We start from the raw sequence: 20,000 nt of genomic DNA, 5'->3' as shown, positions 1-20,000 counted from the left end.
TCCTGATGGCTACATCTCCACTCTTTCCGGCTCCAGCGTTGTCTTCCATTGGCCGAGGAATGATTACGACCAATTACTGTGTGTGCGACTGATGGATGTATCCAACTGCACCTGGTCTGGCGGCTTTGTGGTTAATAAAAATAACTCGTTCCATATCAACATGAGGTAAGAACCAAGATCAGTGTCTGATCTGTGGCATCCAGGGGCATAGAGGGCAGTATGTGGCATCACCCAGCAGCCTCCTCCATAGGTGTACATGGCGTCCGGGATCCTCTACATACAAACATACAAGATTGTTGGCAGATAAAGCCCCGGATCCATCTAGTCTGCCACCATCCCCCGCTCCGTCTAGTCTGCCCCCCCCCGCTCCGTCTAGTCTGCCACCCCCCCTGCTCCATCTAGTCTGCCACCTCCCCCCCCACTCCATCTAGTCTGCCACCTCCCCCCCCACTCCATCTAGTCTGCCACCTCCCCCCCCACTCCATCTAGTCTGCCACCTCCCCCCCACTCCATCTAGTCTGCCACCCCCCGCTCCATTTAGTCTGCCACCCCCCCCGCTCCATTTAGTCTGCCACCCCCCGCTCCATTTAGTCTGCCACCCCCCCGCTCCATTTAGTCTGCCACCCCCCCTGCTCCATCTAGTCTGCCACCCCCCCTGCTCCATCTAGTCTGCCACCTCCCCCTCCACTCCATCTAGTCTGCCACCCCCCGCTCCATTTAGTCTGCCACCCCCCGCTCCATTTAGTCTGCCACCCCCCGCTCCGTCTAGTCTGCCCCCCTCCCGCTCCATCTAGTCTGCCCCCCTCCCGCTCCGTCTAGTCTGCCCCCCTCCCGCTCCGTCTAGTCTGCCCCCCGCTCCGTCTAGTCTGCCCCCCTCCCGCTCCGTCTAGTCTGCCCCCCTCCCGCTCCGTCTAGTCTGCCCCCCGCTCCGTCTAGTCTGCCCCCCGCTCCGTCTAGTCTGCCCCCCCGCTCTGTCTAGTCTGCCCCACCCCCCACCACGCTCTGTCTAGTCTGCCCCACCTCCCCACTCCGTCTAGTCTGCCCCACCCCCCCACTCCACTCCGTCTAGTCTGCCCCACTCCACTCCGTCTAGTCTGCCCCCCCCCCCCCACTCCACTCCGTCTAGTCTGCCCCACCCCCCCACTCCACTCCGTCTAGTCTGCCCCCCCCCCCCCACTCCACTCCGTCTAGTCTGGCCCCCGGCCCCCCCATCCCCCCCCCCGCTCCATCTATTCTGGCCGCTGCCTTCCCCCACCCCACTCCGTCTCCATTTAGTCGGTACCCCCCCCCCACTCCGTCTAGTCTGCCCCACCCCCCCACCTACCTTCTCCTATGTCACTATCCTTACCCACCAACCCTTCTCCTATGTCACTATCCTTACCCACCAACCCTTCTCCTATGTCACTATCCTTACCTACCAACCCTTCTCCTATGTCACTATCCTTACCTACCAACCCTTCTCCTATGTCACTATCCTTACCCACCAACCCTTCTCCTATGTCACTATCCTTACCTACCAACCCTTCTCCTATGTCACTATCTTTACCCACCAACCCTTCTCCTATGTCACTATCCTTACCCACCAACCCTTCTCCTATGTCACTATCCTTACCTACCAACCCTTCTCCTATGTCACTATCCTTACCTACCAATCCTTCTCCTATGTCACTATCCTTACCAACCCTTCTATGTCACTATCCTTACCCACCAACCCTTCTCCTATGTCACTATCCTTACCTACCAACCCTTCTCCTATAGCACTATCCTTACCTACCACCCTTCTCCTATGTCACTATCCTTACCTACCAAACCTTCTCCTATGTCACTATCCTTACCTACCAAACCTTCTCCTATGTCACTATCCTTACCTACCAATCCTTCTCCTATGTCACTATCCTTACCTACCAATCCTTCTCCTATGTCACTATCCTTACCTGCCAACCCTTCTCCTATGTCACTATCCTTACCTACCAACCCTTCTCCTATGTCACTATCCTTACCTACCAACCCTTCTCCTATGTCACTATCCTTACCTACCAACCCTTCTCCTATGTCACTATCCTTACCTACCAAACCTTCCCCTATGTCACTATCCTTACCTACCAACCCTATTCCTGTCACTATCCTTACCTACCAACCCTTCTCCTATGTCACTATTCTTACCTACCAATCCTTCTCCTATGTCACTATCCTTACCCACCAACCCTTCTCCTGTCACTATCCTTACCCACCAACCCTTCTCCTATGTCACTATCCTTACCCACCAACCCTTCTCCTATGTCACTATCCTTACCTACCAACCCTCCTCCTATGTCACTATCCTTACCTACCAACCCTTCTCCTATGTCACTATCCTTACCTACCAACCCTTCTCCTATGTCACTATCCTTACCTACCAATCCTTCTCCTATGTCACTATCCTTACCTACCAACCCTTCTCCTATGTCACTATCCTTACCCACCAACCCTTCTCCTGTCACTATCCTTACCTACCAACCCTTCTCCTATATCACTATCCTTACCTACCAACCCTTCTCCTATGTCACTATCCTTACCTACCAACCCTTCTCCTATGTCACTATCCTTACCTACCAACCCTTCTCCTATGTCACTATCCTTACCTACCAAACCTTCTATGTCACTATCCTTACCTACCAACCCTTCTCCTATGTCACTATCCTTACCTACCAACCCTTCTCCTATGTCACTATCCTTACCTACCAACCCTTCTCCTATGTCACTATCCTTACCTACCAAACCTTCTATGTCACTATCCTTACCCACCAACCCTTCTCCTATGTCACTATCCTTACCCACCAACCCTTCTCCTATGTCACTATCCTTACCCACCAACCCTTCTCCTATGTCACTATCAGACCATTGTGAATAGTCACCACTAACAGTGACCTGGCAGAGCCCATGGAAGCACCGTGTGGTTTTGGATACGTAATAGTTATGATTCTTAGTAACTTTCCTCTCCTTGTTCTCTTTTTGTTCCTCCTAGGGATACTCTGGGTAAATGTCACTTCCTGAGGGTGGAGATCACCCTGCAGGGCGCCACATACCGCATCTCCTTCAGTAACACCGATCAGCTGCCTCCTCCGTTCCGAGTGGATAATTTCTCAAAGGTAAATGGCTTAGATACAGTAGATACACTTCCCTGCAGTTTGTCCCATGTTACGGTGTTTGTGGCTGATGTAACGGTGTATGTGGCGGATGTTACGATGTGTGGTGATGTCACTGTGTATATGGCGGAGGTTATGGTGTATATGGCTGATGTTACAGTATAAGTGACAGATGTTACGGAGTATATGGCTTCTCCACTGCAGGTGCCGGTGATGTTCATGCAGCACGTTGTATTTGGCGGATGTTATGGTGTATGTGGCAGAGGTTGTGGTGTATGTGGCGGAATGTTATGGTGTTTGTGGCGGATGTTATGGAGTATATGGCTTCTCCTCTGCAGGTGCCGGTGATGTTTATGCAGCACGTTGTATTTGGTGGATGTTACGGTGTATGTGGCTGCAGATAAGGTATATGTGGCGGATGTTACAGTGCATGTGGCTGCAGATAAGGTATATGTGGCGGATGTTACTGTGTATGTGGCTGCAGATAAGGTGTATGTGGCGGATATTACGGTGTATGTGGCAGATATTACTGTGTATGTGGTGGATGTTACGGTGTATGTGGTGGATGTTACGGTGTATGTGGTGGATGTTACGGTGTATGTGGTGGATATTACGGTGTATGTGGTGGATATTACGGTGTATGTGGTGGATGTTACGGTGTATGTGGCTGCAGATACTGTGTATGTGGCTGCAGATACTGTGTATGTGGCTGCAGATACTGTGTATGTGGCTGCAGATACTGTGTATGTGGCTGCAGATACTGTGTATGTGGCTGCAGATACTGTGTATGTGGCTGCAGATACTGTGTATGTGGCTGCAGATACTGTGTATGTGGCTGCAGATACTGTGTATGTGGCTGCAGATACTGTGTATGTGGCTGCAGATACTGTGTATGTGGCTGCAGATACTGTGTATGTGGCTGCAGATACTGTGTATGTGGCTGCAGATACTGTGTATGTGGCTGCAGATACTGTGTATGTGGCTGCAGATACTGTGTATGTGGCTGCAGATACTGTGTATGTGGCTGCAGATACTGTGTATGTGGCTGCAGATACTGTGTATGTGGCTGCAGATACTGTGTATGTGGCTGCAGATACTGTGTATGTGGCTGCAGATAAGGTGTATGTGGCTGCAGATAAAGTGTATGTGGCGGATGTTGCGGTGTATGTGGCAGATGTTACGGTGTATGTGGTGGATGTTACGGTGTATATAGCAGATATAACAGTGTATATGGCCTCTCCTCTGCAGGTGCCGGTGATGTTCATGCAGCACGGTGTGGCGGAGCCGCGGCTGCGCACTGAGGTGAAGGCTTTGAGCTCGCTGGATTACGCCTGGGATGAGCCCATCCTGCCGTCTTATATCACATTGGCTGTGAAGGGAGCCGGCTCCTCTGAGATCGTCTGCAATATGAATGACTTCCAGGACAGCAAGCAGCTTTACTATGAGAACTTCATCTATATTGCTGCCACCTACACATTTTCCGGGTGAGATGATTCAGAGTAGATCCGACGCCAATCACTGATCTCCAGTACAATCCGGGACTCCTCTATCAGTATCCTATGTCTTTCCTTTACAGGTTGCAGGAGGGAAATGTCCTACCTGTCACTCAGTCCAAAGAGGTCATCTATGCCGAGCTGGTCCTGGATGTGCAGCCCAAGACCCTCCGAGTGATGCTGAAGAAGAAGGTATGGTGGTAGGATCCATTATTGCTTCCCATAACTCCTTTCAGCTAGTTATTAGAAGTCCGGTGAAAACCTTTACTAAAGTATTGTATTGCCGCCCAAAAGTTATATAAATCCCCAATTTAGACTTATTATGGGAAATGCACTTACTACTGCATCAAGGCTTCACTGCCTGGATAACATGGTGACGTCCCTTCCTGGATAACATGGTGACGTCCCTTCCTGGATAACATGGTGACGTCACTGCCTGGATAACATGGTGACGTCACTTCCTGGATAACATGGTGACGTCACTTCCTGGATAACATGGTGACGTCACTTCCTGGATAACATGGTGATGTCACTTCCTGGATAACATGGTGATGTCACTTCCTGGATAACACGGTGACGTCACTTCCTGGATAACATGGTGATGTCACTTCCTGGATAACATGGTGACGTCACTTCCTGGATAACATGGTGACATCACTGCCTGGATAACATGGTGACGTCCCTTCCTGGATAACATGGTGACGTCACTTCCTGGATAACATGGTGATGTCACTTCCTGGATAACATGGTGATGTCACTGCCTGGATAACATGGTGATGTCACTTATTGGATAACATGGTGACGTCACTGCCTGGATAACATGGTGACGTCACTGCCTGGATAACATGGTGACGTCACTTCCTGGATAACATGGTGACGTCACTTCCTGGATAACATGGTGATGTCACTTCCTGGATAACATGGTGATGTCACTGCCTGGATAACATGGTGACGTCACTTCCTGGATAACATGGTGATGTCACTGCCTGGATAACATGGTGATGTCACTTCCTGGATAACATGGTGACGTCACTTCCTGGATAACATGGTGACGTCACTTCCTGGATAACATGGTGACCTCCCTTCCTGGATAACATGGTGACGTCACTTCCTGGATAACATGGTGACATCACTTCCTGGATAACATGGTGACATCACTTCCTGGATAACATGGTGATGTCACTGCCTGGATAACATGGTGACGTCACTTCCTGGATAACATGGTGATGTCACTGCCTGGATAACATGGTGATGTCACTGCCTGGATAACATGGTGACGTCACTTCCTGGATAACATGGTGACGTCACTTCCTGGATAACATGGTGACCTCCCTTCCTGGATAACATGGTGACGTCACTTCCTGGATAACATGGTGACGTCACTTCCTGGATAACATGGTGACGTCACTGCCTGGATAACATGGTGACGTCCCTTCCTGGATAACATGGTGACGTCACTTCCTGGATAACATGGTGATGTCACTGCCTGGATAACATGGTGATGTCACTGCCTGGATAACATGGTGATGTCACTTCCTGGATAACATGGTGACGTCCCTTCCTGGATAACATGGTGACGTCCCTTCCTGGATAACATGGTGATATCACTTCCTGGATAACATGGTGACGTCCCTTCCTGGATAACATGGTGACGTCACTGCCTGGATAACATGGTGACGTCCCTTCCTGGATAACCTGGTGACGTCACTTCCTGGATAACCTGGTGACGTCACTTCCTGGATAACATGGTGACGTCCCTTCCTGGATAACATGGTGACGTCACTTCCTGGATAACATGGTGACGTCACTTCCTGGATAACATGGTGACGTCACTTCCTGGATAACACGCTGACGTCACAACTCCCAGAGCTGTGCGGCTGTGGCTGCTGGAGAGGATCATGGCAGGGGGACACTGAGGGACATAGGGCCCTCTGCCATCATCCTCTCCAGCAGTCACAGCCCGCACAGCTCTGGGAGTCTTGTCATCGCCATGTTCTCCAGGAAGTGATGTCACCATTTTATCCAGGAAGTGATGTCACCATGTTATCCAGGAAGTGACGTCACCATGTTATCCAGGAAGTGATGTCACCATGTTATCCAGGAAGTGACGTCACCATGTTATCCAGGAAGTGACGTCACCATGTTATCCAGGAAGTGATGTCATCATGTTATCCAGGAAGTGATGTCACCATGTTATCCAGGAAGTGATGTCACCATGTTATCCAGGAAGTGATGTCATCATGTTATCCAGGAAGTGATGTCACCATTTTATCCAGGAAGTGACGTCACCATGTTATCCAGGAAGTGACGTCACCATGTTATCCAGGAAGTGATGTCACCATGTTATCCAGGAAGTGACGTCACCATGTTATCCAGGAAGTGACGTCACCATGTTATCCAGGAAGTGACGTCACCATGTTATCCAGGAAGTGACGTCACCATGTTATCCAGGAAGTGATGTCATCATGTTATCCAGGAAGTGATGTCACCATGTTATCCAGGAAGTGATGTCACCATGTTATCCAGGCAGCGAAGCCTTGATGCAGTAGTAAGTGCAGGGAAAAAGCCCTTTATAAGTATTTCCAGTAAAGTGTATATTGGGGATCTGTATAACTTTTGGGGAGCAACACAATTCTTTTGCCGGACTTCTCCAGTAAGATGCATAGACGCAAGTATGTTACCGATCCAATCTCTCCTATATATGTGATAACTACGGATAAACAGGAGGCCGTCGCTTTGTCAGGTTCTTGCGCTGATCTGGCTGCAGATGAAGAGACGAGCGGGGACCCTGCTCTGTGTATTACTCTGGGCTGATGGAGTTTGATAGTAGAAGGAAAGGAATAGCTGACTGATATATGTATACAAGTCTCGCCATATACGATGGATCTCACCTCTCTATCTGATAACACCTGTGGGATAACCCTCATTTACTGCTTGGCAATACCATTACTATGCTCAGTAGGTCAAACCATCCAACAGATGATCAATTTTATTTATCGTTTCCCTTCATGTTTTGTTCTAGGAAAAACGTTTCATGACAAATGTTTTATTGACAGGAATGTGAAATTTTCATACTATTCTACATTCTGTCAGTTACCGATATCAGTGATTTATCTGGATGCTCTGAATTGTTATTGCTCCTTTTGTATTAACACTTTATTATATTTTATTCTGAAAATTACAATAAAATATTGTGGGGGAAAAAAAAGAAGGAAAGGAATGGCTTCTAAACTAGCATGGAGAATCCAGTGCCCGCTCCTCCTCCCGCACCGTGTGTAGAATCCAGTGCCCGCTCCTCCTCCCGCACCGTGTGTAGAATCCAGTGCCCGCTCCTCCTCCCGCACCGTGTGTAGAATCCAGTGCCCGCTCCTCCTCCCGCACCGTGTGTAGAATCCAGTGCCCGCTCCTCCTCCCGCACCGTGTGTAGAGTCCAGTGCCCGCTCCTCCTCCCGCACCGTGTGTAGAGTCCAGTGCCCGCTCCTCCTCCCGCACCGTGTAGAATCCAGTGCCCGCTCCTCCTCCCGCACCGTGTGTAGAGTCCAGTGCCCGCTCCTCCTCCCGCACCGTGTGTAGAGTCCAGTGCCCGCTCCTCCTCCCGCACCGTGTGTAGAATCCAGTGCCCGCTCCTCCTCCCGCACCGTGTGTAGAGTCCAGTGCCCGCTCCTCCTCCCGCACCGTGTGTAGAATCCAGTGCCCGCTCCTCCTCCGGCACAGTGTGTAGAATCCAGTGCCCGCTCCTCCTCCCGCACCGTGTGTAGAATCCAGTGCCCGCTCCTCCTCCGGCACCGTGTGTAGAATCCAGTGCCCGCTCCTCCTCCGGCACAGTGTGTAGAATCCAGTGCCCGCTCCTCCTCCCGCACTGTGTGTAGAATCCAGTGCCCGCTCCTCCTCCCGCACCGTGTGTAGAATCCAGTGCCCGCTCCTCCTCCCGCACCGTGTGTAGAGTCCAGTGCCCGCTCCTCCTCCGGCACCGTGTGTAGAATCCAGTGCCCGCTCCTCCTCCCGCACCGTGTGTAGAATCCAGTTCCCGCTCCTCCTCCCGCACCGTGTGTAGAGTCCAGTACCCGCTCCTCCTCCGGCACCGTGTGTAGAATCCAGTGCCCGCTCCTCCTCCCGCACCGTGTGTAGAGTCCAGTGCCCGCTCCTCCTCCCGCACCGTGTGTAGAATCCAGTGCCTGCTCCTCCTCCCGCACCGTGTGTAGAGTCCAGTGCCCGCTCCTCCTCCCGCACCGTGTGTAGAGTCCAGTGCCCGCTCCTCCTCCCGCACCCGTGTGTAGAATCCAGTGCCCGCTCCTCCTCCCGCACCGTGTGTAGAGTCCAGTGCCCGCTCCTCCTCCCGCACCGTGTGTAGAATCCAGTGCCCGCTCCTCCTCCGGCACAGTGTGTAGAATCCAGTGCCCGCTCCTCCTCCCGCACCGTGTGTAGAATCCAGTGCCCGCTCCTCCTCCGGCACAGTGTGTAGAATCCAGTGCCCGCTCCTCCTCCCGCACCGTGTGTAGAATCCAGTGCCCGCTCCTCCTCCCGCACCGTGTGTAGAGTCCAGTGCCCGCTCCTCCTCCCGCACCGTGTGTAGAGTCCAGTGCCCGCTCCTCCTCCCGCACTGTGTGTAGAATCCAGTGCCCGCTCCTCCTCCCGCACCGTGTGTAGAATCCAGTGCCCGCTCCTCCTCCCGCACCGTGTGTAGAGTCCAGTGCCCGCTCCTCCTCCGGCACCGTGTGTAGAATCCAGTGCCCGCTCCTCCTCCCGCACCGTGTGTAGAATCCAGTGCCCGCTCCTCCTCCCGCACCGTGTGTAGAGTCCAGTACCCCGCTCCTCCTCCGGCACCGTGTGTAGAATCCAGTGCCCGCTCCTCCTCCCGCACCGTGTGTAGAGGTCCAGTGCCCGCTCCTCCTCCGGCACCGTGTGTAGAATCCAGTGCCCGCGTCCTCCTCCCGCACCGTGTGTAGAATCCAGTGCCCGCTCCTCCTCCCCGCACCGTGTGTAGAATCCAGTGCCGCTCCTCCTCCCGCACCGTGTGTAGAATCCAGTGCCCGCTCCTCCTCCCGCACCGTGTGTAGAATCCAGTGCCCGCTCCTCCTCTCGCACCGTGTGTAGAATCCAGTGCCCGCTCCTCCCGCACCGTGTGTAGAATCCAGTGCCCGCTCCTCCTCCCGCACCGTGTGTAGAATCCAGTGCCCGCTCCTCCCGCACCGTGTGTAGAGTCCAGTGCCTGCTCCTCCTCCCGCACCGTGTGTAGAATCCAGTGCCCGCTCCTCCCGCACCGTGTGTAGAATCCAGTGCCCGCTCCTCCTCCCGCACCGTGTGTAGAATCCAGTGCCCGCTCCTCCTCCCGCGCCGTGTGTAGAATCCAGTGCCCGCTCCTCCTCCCGCGCCGTGTGTAGAATCCAGTGCCCGCTCCTCCTCCCGCACCGTGTGTAGAATCCAGTGCCCGCTCCTCCTCCCGCGCCGTGTGTAGAATCCAGTGCCCGCTCCTCCTCCCGCACCGTGTGTAGAATCCAGTGCCTGCTCCTCCTCCCGCACCGTGTGTAGAGTCCAGTGCCCGCTCCTCCTCCGGCACCGTGTGTAGAATCCAGTGCCCGCTCCTCCTCCCGCACCGTGTGTAGAGTCCAGTGCCCGCTCCTCCTCCCGCACCGTGTGTAGAGTCCAGTGCCCGCTCCTCCTCCCGCACCGTGTGTAGAATCCAGTGCCCGCTCCTCCTCCCGCACCGTGTGTAGAGTCCAGTGCCCGCTCCTCCTCCCGCACCGTGTGTAGAGTCCAGTGCCCGCTCCTCCTCCCGCACCGTGTGTAGAGTCCAGTGCCCGCTCCTCCTCCCGCACCGTGTGTAGAGTCCAGTGCCCGCTCCTCCTCCCGCACCGTGTGTAGAGTCCAGTGCCCGCTCCTCCTCCCGCACCGTGTGTAGAGTCCAGTGCCCGCTCCTCCTCCCGCACCGTGTGTAGAATCCAGTGCCCGCTCCTCCTCCCGCACCGTGTGTAGAGTCCAGTGCCCGCTCCTCCTCCCGCACCGTGTGTAGAGTCCAGTGCCCGCTCCTCCTCCCGCACCGTGTGTAGAGTCCAGTGCCCGCTCCTCCTCCCGCACCGTGTGTAGAGTCCAGTGCCCGCTCCTCCTCCCGCACCGTGTGTAGAGTCCAGTGCCCGCTCCTCCTCCCGCACCGTGTGTAGAGTCCAGTGCCCGCTCCTCCTCCCGCACCGTGTGTAGAGTCCAGTGCCCGCCTCCTCCTCCCGCACCGTGTGTAGAATCCAGTGCCCGCTCCTCCTCCCGCACCGTGTGTAGAATCCAGTGCCCGCTCCTCCTCCCGCACCGTGTGTAGAGTCCAGTGCCCGCTCCTCCTCCCGCACCGTGTGTAGAGTCCAGTGCCCGCTCCTCCTCTCGCACAGTGTGTAGAATCCAGTGCCCGCTCCTCCTCCCGCACCGTGTGTAGAGTCCAGTGCCCGCTCCTCGTCCCGCACCGTGTGTAGAGTCCAGTGCCCGCTCCTCCTCCCGCACCGTGTGTAGAGTCCAGTGCCTGCTCCTCCTCCCGCACCGTGTGTAGAATCCAGTGCCCGCTCCTCCTCCCGCACCGTGTGTAGAGTCCAGTGCCCGCTCCTCCTCCCACACCGTGTGTAGAATCCAGTGCCCGCTCCTCCTCCCGCACCGTGTGTAGAATCCAGTGCCCGCTCCTCCTCCCGCACCGTGTGTAGAATCCAGTGCCCGCTCCTCCTCCCGCACCGTGTGTAGAATCCAGTGCCCGCTCCTCCTCCCGCACCGTGTGTAGAATCCAGTGCCTGCTCCTCCTCCCGCACCGTGTGTAGAATCCAGTGCCCGCTCCTCCTCCCGCACCGTGTGTAGAGTCCAGTGCCCTCTCCTCCTCTCGCACCGTGTGTAGAATCCAGTGCCCGCTCCTCCTCCCGCACCGTGTGTAGAGTCCAGTGCCCGCTCCTCCTCCCGCACCGTGTGTAGAGTCCAGTGCCCGCTCCTCCTCCCGCACCGTGTGTAGAGTCCAGTGCCCGCTCCTCCTCCCGCACCGTGTGTAGAGTCCAGTGCCCGCTCCTCCTCCCGCACCGTGTGTAGAGTCCAGTGCCCACTCCTCCTCCCGCCTAGGCTTTGTCTTCCACCACTTCACATTAAACTTGGTTTGGAGTAAATTCTGTAGTTGTGATGGAAGACTGAAAGCGGAGGCTGAGATGAGTCCTCAAAATCAACAAACTAATGTGTGATGACCGCAGCACGGCCGCGCATCTGCAGAACCTGCTCCGAAAACTGCTCAACTACTCATCAACATCCTTAAAGGGGTTTTCCAATTGAAACAGTCTAAAACAAGTCACCCTGCAGCCGCCCCTATCCCCCCCCCCCTCTCCTTCCCCCCATCTTCACATCTAAAAGGAGGACATGATGGAAACCTTTATATATGTTACAGGAGGAAGAAGGGAAAGGGAGGACATGATGGAAACCTTTATATATGTTACAGGAGGAAGAAGGGAAAGGGAGGACATGATGGAAACCTTTATATATGTTACAGGAGGAAGAAGGGAAAGGGGGGACATGATGGAAACCTTTATATATGTTACAGGGGGAAGAAGGGAAAGGAGGGACATGATGGAAACCTTTATATATGTTACAGGAGGAAGAAGGGAAAGGGGGACATGATGGAAACCTTTATATACAGGAAGGAAGAAGGGAAAGGGGGGACATGATGGAAACCTTTATATATGTTACAGGAGGAAGAAGGGAAAGGGGGGACATGATGGAAACCTTTATATATGTTACAGGAGGAAGAAGGGAAAGGGGGACATGCTGGAAACCTTTATATATGTTACAGGAGGAAGAAGGGAAAGGGGGGACTTGCTGGAAACCTTTATATATGTTACAGGAGGAAGAAGGGAAAGGAGGACATGATGGAAACCTTTATATATGTTACAGGGGGAAGAAGGGAAAGGGAGGACATGATGGAAACCTTTATATATGTTACAGGGGGAAGAAGGGAAAGGGAGGACATGATGGAAACCTTTATATATGTTACAGGAGGAAGAAGGGAAAGGGGGGACATGATGGAACCTTTATATATGTTACAGGGGGAAGAAGGGAAAGGAGGGACATGATGGAAACCTTTATATATGTTACAGGAGGGAGAAGGGAAAGGGGGGACATGATGGAAACCTTTATATATGTTACAGGAGGGAGAAGGGAAAGGGGGGACATGATGGAAATCTTTATATATGTTACAGGGGGAAGAAGGGAAAGGGAGGACATGATGGAAACCTTTATATATGTTACAGGGGGAAGAAGGGAAAGGGGGGACATGATGGAAACCTTTATATATGTTACAGGGGGAAGAAGGGTAAGGGGGGACATGATGGAAACCTTTATATATGTTACAGGAGGAAGAAGGGAAAGGGGGGACATGATGGAAACCTTTATATATGTTACAGGAGGAAGAAGGGAAAGGGGGACATGATGGAAACCTTTATATATGTTACGCTGAGTACAGACCCCCCAATCAGTATATATTTGTATAGTGCCGACAGTTAAATGAATGAATAAAAACAACATAAACAAGACCTGATAGAACTTTATAAAGAGCTTTATATGTCCCTGGTCCGGCCATTGTACATAGTCAGACCTACAGGAGGAGCCAGTCACACGCCCATGTCTGATTGCAGGGAAACATATAAAGGGCAGGAACGGTCAGAGGTTTAGAGCGAGGGAAACAGGAGGGAGAACAGGATTAGGGAAGGTTATAAGCCTGGAGAGATGAGACCTCAGGGCCCGCTTTTAAACTGTGAGTATTGGGTATAAGTCTGAGCTCTTTGGGTAGGGAGTTGCAGAGAACTGGTGCAGCACGAGAGAAGTCTTGGAGGCCGGAGAGAGAGGTTCTGATTACAGAAGATGTTAGTGTGAGGTCATTAGCAGAACGCAGAGCACGGGAAGGATGGTAGGTGGAGAGGAGGGAGGAGATGTATGGAGGGCAGAGTTGTGGAGATGACGGAGGAGATGTATGGAGGGCAGAGTTGTGGAGATGAGGGAGGAGATGTATGGAGGGCAGAGTTGTGGAGATGAGGGAGGAGATGTATGGGGGGCAGAGTTGTGGAGAGGAGGGAGGAGATGTATGGGGGCAGAGTTGTGGAGATGAGGGAGGAGATGTATGGGGGGCAGAGTTGTGGAGATGAGGGAGGAGATGTATGGGGGGCAGAGTTGTGGAGATGAGGGAGGAGATGTATGGAGGGCAGAGTTGTGGAGATGAGGAGATGTATGGAGGGCAGAGTTGTGGAGATGAGGGAGGAGATGTATGGGGGGCAGAGTTGTGGAGATGAGGGAGGAGATGTATGGAGGGCAGAGTTGTGGAGATGAGGGAGGAGATGTATGGGGGGCAGAGTTGTGGAGAGGAGGGAGGAGATGTATGGGGGGCAGAGTTGTGGAGATGAGGGAGGAGATGTATGGGGGGCAGAGTTTGTGGAGATGAGGGAGGAGATGTATGGGGGGCAGAGTTGTGGAGATGAGGAGGGAGATGTATGGAGGGCAGAGTTGTGGAGATGAGGAGATGTATGGAGGGCAGAGTTGTGGAGATGAGGGAGGAGATGTATGGGGGGCAGAGTTGTGGATATGAGGGAGGAGATGTATGGAGGGCAGAGTTGTGGAGATGACGGAGGAGATGTATGGGGGGCAGAGTTGTGGAGATGAGATGTATGGAGGGCAGAGTTGTGGAGAGGAGGGAGGAGATGTATGGAGGGCAGAGTTGTGGAGATGAGGGAGGAGATGTATGGAGGGCAGAGTTGTGGAGATGAGATGTATAGAGGGCAGAGTTGTGGAGATGAGGTGTATGGAGGGCAGAGTTGTGGAGATGACGGAGGTGATGTATGGAGGGCAGAGTTGTGGAGATGAGGGAGGAGATGTATAGAGGGCAGAGTTGTGGAGATGAGGGAGGAGATGTATGGAGGGCAGAGTTGTGGAGATGAGGAGATGTATGGAGGGCAGAGTTGTGGAGATGAGGAGATTTATGGAGGGGCAGAGTTGTGGAGATGAGGGAGGAGATGTATGGAGGGGCAGAGTTGTGGAGATGAGGGAGGAGATGTATGGGGAGGGCAGAGTTGTGCAGATGAGGAGATGTATGGAGGGCAGAGTTGTGGAGATGAGGGAGGAGATGTATGGAGGGCAGAGTTGTGGAGATGAGGAGATGTATGGAGGGCAGAGTTGTGGAGATGAGGAGATGTATGGAGGGCAGAGTTGTGGAGATGAGGGAGGAGATGTATGGAGGGCAGAGTTGTGGAGATGAGGTGTATGGAGGGCAGAGTTGTGGAGATGAGGGAGGAGATGTATGGGGGAGGGCAGAGTTGTGGAGATGAGGGAGGAGATGTATGGAGGGCAGAGTTGTGGAGATGAGGGAGGAGATGTATGGAGGGCAGAGGTGTGGAGATGAGGAGATGTATGGGGGGCAGAGTTGTGGAGATGAGGGAGGAGATGTATGGAGGGCAGAGTTGTGGAGATGAGGGAGGAGATGTATGGAGGGCAGAGTTGTGGAGATGAGGGAGGAGATGTATGGGGGGGGGCAGAGTTGTGGAGATGAGGGAGGAGATGTATGGGGGGGGCAGAGTTGTGGAGATGAGGGAGGAGATGTATGGAGGGCAGAGTTGTGGAGATGAGGGAGGAGATGTATGGAGGGGCAGAGTTGTGGAGATGAGGGAGGAGATGTATGGAGGGCAGAGTTGTGGAGATGAGGGAGATGTATGGGGGGCAGAGTTGTGGAGATGAGGGAGGAGATGTATGGAGGGCAGAGTTGTGGAGATGAGGAGATGTATGGGGGGCAGAGTTGTGGAGATGAGGGAGGAGATGTATGGAGCGCAGAGTTGTGGAGATGAGGAGATGTACGGAGGGCAGAGTTGTGGAGATGAGGGAGGAGATGTATGGAGGGCAGAGTTGTGGAGATGAGGGAGGAGATGTATGGAGGGCAGAGTTGTGGAGATGAGGGAGGAGATGTATGGAGGGCAGAGTTGTGGAGATGAGGGAGGAGATGTATGGGGGGGGCAGAGTTGTGGAGATGAGGGAGGAGATGTATGGGGGGCAGAGTTGTGGATATGAGGGAGGAGATGTATGGGGGGGCAGAGTTGTGGAGATGAGGGAGGAGATGTATGGAGGGCAGAGTTGTGGAGATGAGGGAGGAGATGTATGGGGGGCAGAGTTGTGGAGATGAGGGAGGAGATGTATGGGGGGCAGAGTTGTGGAGATGAGGGAGGAGATGTATGGGGGGCAGAGTTGTGGAGATGAGGGAGGAGATGTATGGAGGGCAGAGTTGTGGAGATGAGGAGATGTATGGAGGGCAGAGTTGTGGAGATGAGGGAGGAGATGTATGGGGGGCAGAGTTGTGGATATGATGGAGGAGATGTATGGAGGGCAGAGTTGTGGAGATGACGGAGGAGATGTATGGGGGGCAGAGTTGTGGAGATGAGATGTATGGAGGGCAGAGTTGTGGAGATGAGGGAGGAGATGTATGGAGGGCAGAGTTGTGGAGATGAGGAGATGTATGGAGGGCAGAGTTGTGGAGATAAGGGAGGAGATGTATGGAGGCAGAGTTGTGGAGATGAGGGAGGAGATGTATGGGGGAGGGCAGAGTTGTGGAGATGAGGGAGGAGATGTATGGAGGACAGAGTTGTGGAGATGAGGGAGGAGATGTATGGAGGGCAGAGTTGTGGAGATGAGGGAGGAGATGTATGGGGGGCAGAGTTGTGGAGAGATTTTTGGGTGAGGAGTTTGAACTTAATTCTGGACTTAATAGGTAACCAATGCAGTGACCGGCACAGGAGGGAGACATCAGTATAGCGGCTGGAGAGGGAGATGAGTCTGGCTGCTGCGATCAGGGTAGACAGGAGAGGGGAGCTCTTAGAGAAAGGAAGAGCGATTAGTAGGAGTTATAGTAATCAAGACAGGAGTGGATCAGGGCGACAGTCAGAGTCTGAGCGGTGTCAGTGGTGAGAAATGGGCGGATTCTGGAGAAGTGTGAGATGTAGGTGACAGCAACTGCAAGAGCTTGGATATAGGAAGTGAAGGATAGATCAGAGTTTAGCATAACCCCCAGACATCGAGCTTGTTGTACAGGAGTGATGTGCATCAATCTGTACTCAGCGTGTACTGATGGGAGGGGGGCTGTACTAAGCATAGACTGATGGGAGGGGGGGCTGTACTAAGCATAGACTGATGGGGGGGCTGTACTAAGCATAGACTGATGGGAGGGCTGTACTAAGCATAGACTGATGGGAGGGGGGGCTGTACTAAGCATAGACTGATGGGAGGGGCTGTACTAAGCATAGACTGATGGGAGGGCTGTACTAAGCATAGACTGATGGGAGGGGGGCTGTACTAAGCATAGACTGATGGGAGGGGCTGTACTAAGCATAGACTGATGGGGGGCTGTACTAAGCATAGACTGATGGGGGGGGCTGTACTAAGCATAAACTGATGGGGGGGCTGTACTAAGCATAGACTGATGGGAGGGGGGCTGTACTAAGCATAGACTGATGGGAGGGGGGGCTGTACTAAGCATAGACTGATGGGAGGGGCTGTACTAAGCATAGACTGATGGGAGGGCTGTACTAAGCATAGACTGATGGGGGGAGGCTGTACTAAGCATAGACTGATAGGGGGGCTGTACTAAGCATAGACTGATGGGGGCTGTACTAAGCATAGACTGATGGGAGGGGCTGTACTAAGTATAGACTGATGGGAGGGGCTGTACTAAGCATAGACTGATGGGGGGGGGGGCTGTACTAAGCATAGACTGATGGGGGGGGGCTGTACTAAGCATAGACTGATGGGGGGGCTGTACTAAGCATAGACTGATGGGGGGGGGCTGTACTAAGCATAGACTGATGGGGGGTGTACTAAGCATAGACTGATGGGAGGGGGGCTGTACTAAGCATAGACTGATGGGGGGGGCTGTACTAAGTATAGACTGATGGGAGGGGCTGTACTAAGCATAGACTGATGGGGGGGCTGTACTAAGCATAGACTGATGGGAGGGGCTGTACTAAGCATAGACTGATGGGGGGGCTGTACTAAGTATAGACTGATGGGAGGGGCTGTACTAAGCATAGACTGATGGGGGGGCTGTACTAAGCATAGACTGATGGGAGGGGCTGTACTAAGCAAAGACTGATGGGGGGGCTTGTACTAAGCATAGACTGATGGGGGGCTGTACTAAGCATAGACTGATGGGGGGGCTGTACTAAGCATAGACTGATGGGGGGGCTGTACTAAGCATAGACTGATGGGAGGGGGGCTGTACTAAGCATAGACTGAAGGGGGGGGGGCTGTACTAAGCATAGACTGATGGGGGGGCTGTACTAAGCATAGACTGATGGGAGGGGGTGCTGTACTAAGCATAGACTGATGGGGGGCTGTACTAAGCATAGACTGATGGGAGGGCTGTACTAAGCATAGACTGATGGGGGGCTGTACTAAGCATAGACTGATGGGAGGGGCTGTACTAAGCATAGACTGATGGGGGGGGGCTGTACTAAGCATAGACTGATGGGGGGGCTGTACTAAGCATAGACTGATGGGAGGGGCTGTACTAAGCATAGACTGATGGGGGGGGGCTGTACTAAGCATAGACTGATGGGGGGGCTGTACTAAGCATAGACCTGATGGGAGGGGGGGCTGTACTAAGCATAGACTGATGGGGGGCTGTACTAAGCATAGGACTGATGGAGGGGCTGTACTAAGCATAGACTGATGGGGGGGCTGTACTAAGTATAGACTGATGGGAGGGGCTGTACTAAGCATAGACTGATGGGGGGGCTGTACTAAGCATAGACTGATGGGAGGGGCTGTACTAAGCATAGACTGATGGGGGGGCTGTACTAAGCATAGACTGATGGGGGGCTGTACTAAGCATAGACTGATGGGGGGGCTGTACTAAGCATAGACTGATGGGGGGGCTGTACTAAGCATAGACTGATGGGAGGGGCTGTACTAAGCATAGACTGATGGGGGGGGGCTGTACTAAGCATAGACTGATGGGGGGGCTGTACTAAGCATAGACTGATGGGAGGGGGGGGCTGTACTAAGCATAGACTGATGGGGGGCTGTACTAAGCATAGACTGATGGGAGGGCTGTACTAAGCATAGACTGATGGGGGGGCTGTACTAAGCATAGACTGATGGGAGGGGCTGTACTAAGCATAGACTGATGGGGGGGGGCTGTACTAAGCATAGACTGATGGGGGGGCTGTACTAAGCATAGACTGATGGGAGGGGCTGTACTAAGCATAGACTGATGGGGGGGGGCTGTACTAAGCATAGACTGATGGGGGGGCTGTACTAAGCATAGACTGATGGGAGGGGGGGCTGTACTAAGCATAGACTGATGGGGGGCTGTACTAAGCATAGACTGATGGGAGGGCTGTACTAAGCATAGACTGATGGGGGGGCTGTACTAAGCATAGACTGATGGGGGGGCTGTACTAAGCATAGACTGATGGGAGGGGGGGCTGTACTAAGCATAGACTGATGGGAGGGGGGGCTGTACTAAGCATAGACTGATGGGAGGGGGGCTGTACTAAGCATAGACTTATGGGGGGCTGTACTAAGCATAGACTGATGGGGGGGGGGCTGTACTAAGCATAGACTGATGGGGGGGCTGTACTAAGCATAGACTGATGGGAGGGGGGCCTGTACTAAGCATAGACTGATGGGAGGGGCTGTACTAAGCATAGACTGATGGGGGGGGGCTGTACTAAGCATAGACTGATGGGGGGAGGACTGTACTAAGCATAGACTGATGGGAGGGCTGTACTAAGCATAGACTGATGGGGGGCTGTACTAAGCATAGACTGATGGGGGGCTGTACTAAGCATAGACTGATGGGGGGCTGTACTAAGCATAGACTGATGGGGGGGCTGTACTAAGCATAGACTGATGGGGGGGCTGTACTAAGCATAGACTGATGGAGGGGCTGTACTAAGCATAGACTGATGGGAGGGGGGCTGTACTAAGCATAGACTGATGGGGGGCTGTACTAAGCATAGACTGATGGGAGGGGGGGCTGTACTAAGCATAGACTGATGGGAGGGGCTGTACTAAGCATAGACTGATGGGAGGGGGGCTGTACTAAGCATAGACTGATGGGGGGGCTGTACTAAGCATAGACTGATGGGGGGGGCTGTACTAAGCATAGACTGATGGGAGGGCTGTACTAAGCATAGACTGATGGGGGGCTGTACTAAGCATAGACTGATGGGGGGGGGCTGTACTAAGCATAGACTGATGGGGGGGGCTGTACTAAGCATAGACTGATGGGGGGGCTGTACTAAGCATAGACTGATGGGGGGCTGTACTAAGCATAGACTGATGGGGGGGGCTGTACTAAGCATAGACTGATGGGAGGGGGGCTGTACTAAGCATAGACTGATGGGAG

General features: G+C 53.4%; 1 protein-coding gene across 2 annotated transcripts in view; it reads left to right on the top strand.

The window, feature by feature from the left end:
• The window catches only part of VPS13D (vacuolar protein sorting 13 homolog D), a 372,238-nt gene that overhangs the window by 204,252 nt on the left and 147,986 nt on the right, over positions 1 to 20,000 (top strand). For both annotated transcript variants that reach the window (XM_069948224.1, XM_069948223.1), the window contains 4 exons: positions 1 to 165; positions 3,005 to 3,128; positions 4,374 to 4,609; positions 4,702 to 4,810. The exon at positions 1 to 165 is cut by the window's left edge and continues 11 nt beyond it. In XM_069948224.1, coding sequence (XP_069804325.1) covers positions 1 to 165; positions 3,005 to 3,128; positions 4,374 to 4,609; positions 4,702 to 4,810 — 634 coding nt within the window. The remainder of the gene's footprint in view (positions 166 to 3,004; positions 3,129 to 4,373; positions 4,610 to 4,701; positions 4,811 to 20,000) is intronic.

This window comes from Dendropsophus ebraccatus, chromosome 12 (genome assembly GCF_027789765.1).
Source record: "Dendropsophus ebraccatus isolate aDenEbr1 chromosome 12, aDenEbr1.pat, whole genome shotgun sequence".
NCBI classification, from domain to species: domain Eukaryota; kingdom Metazoa; phylum Chordata; class Amphibia; order Anura; family Hylidae; genus Dendropsophus; species Dendropsophus ebraccatus.
This window is presented reverse-complemented; position numbering and strand designations above follow the sequence as displayed.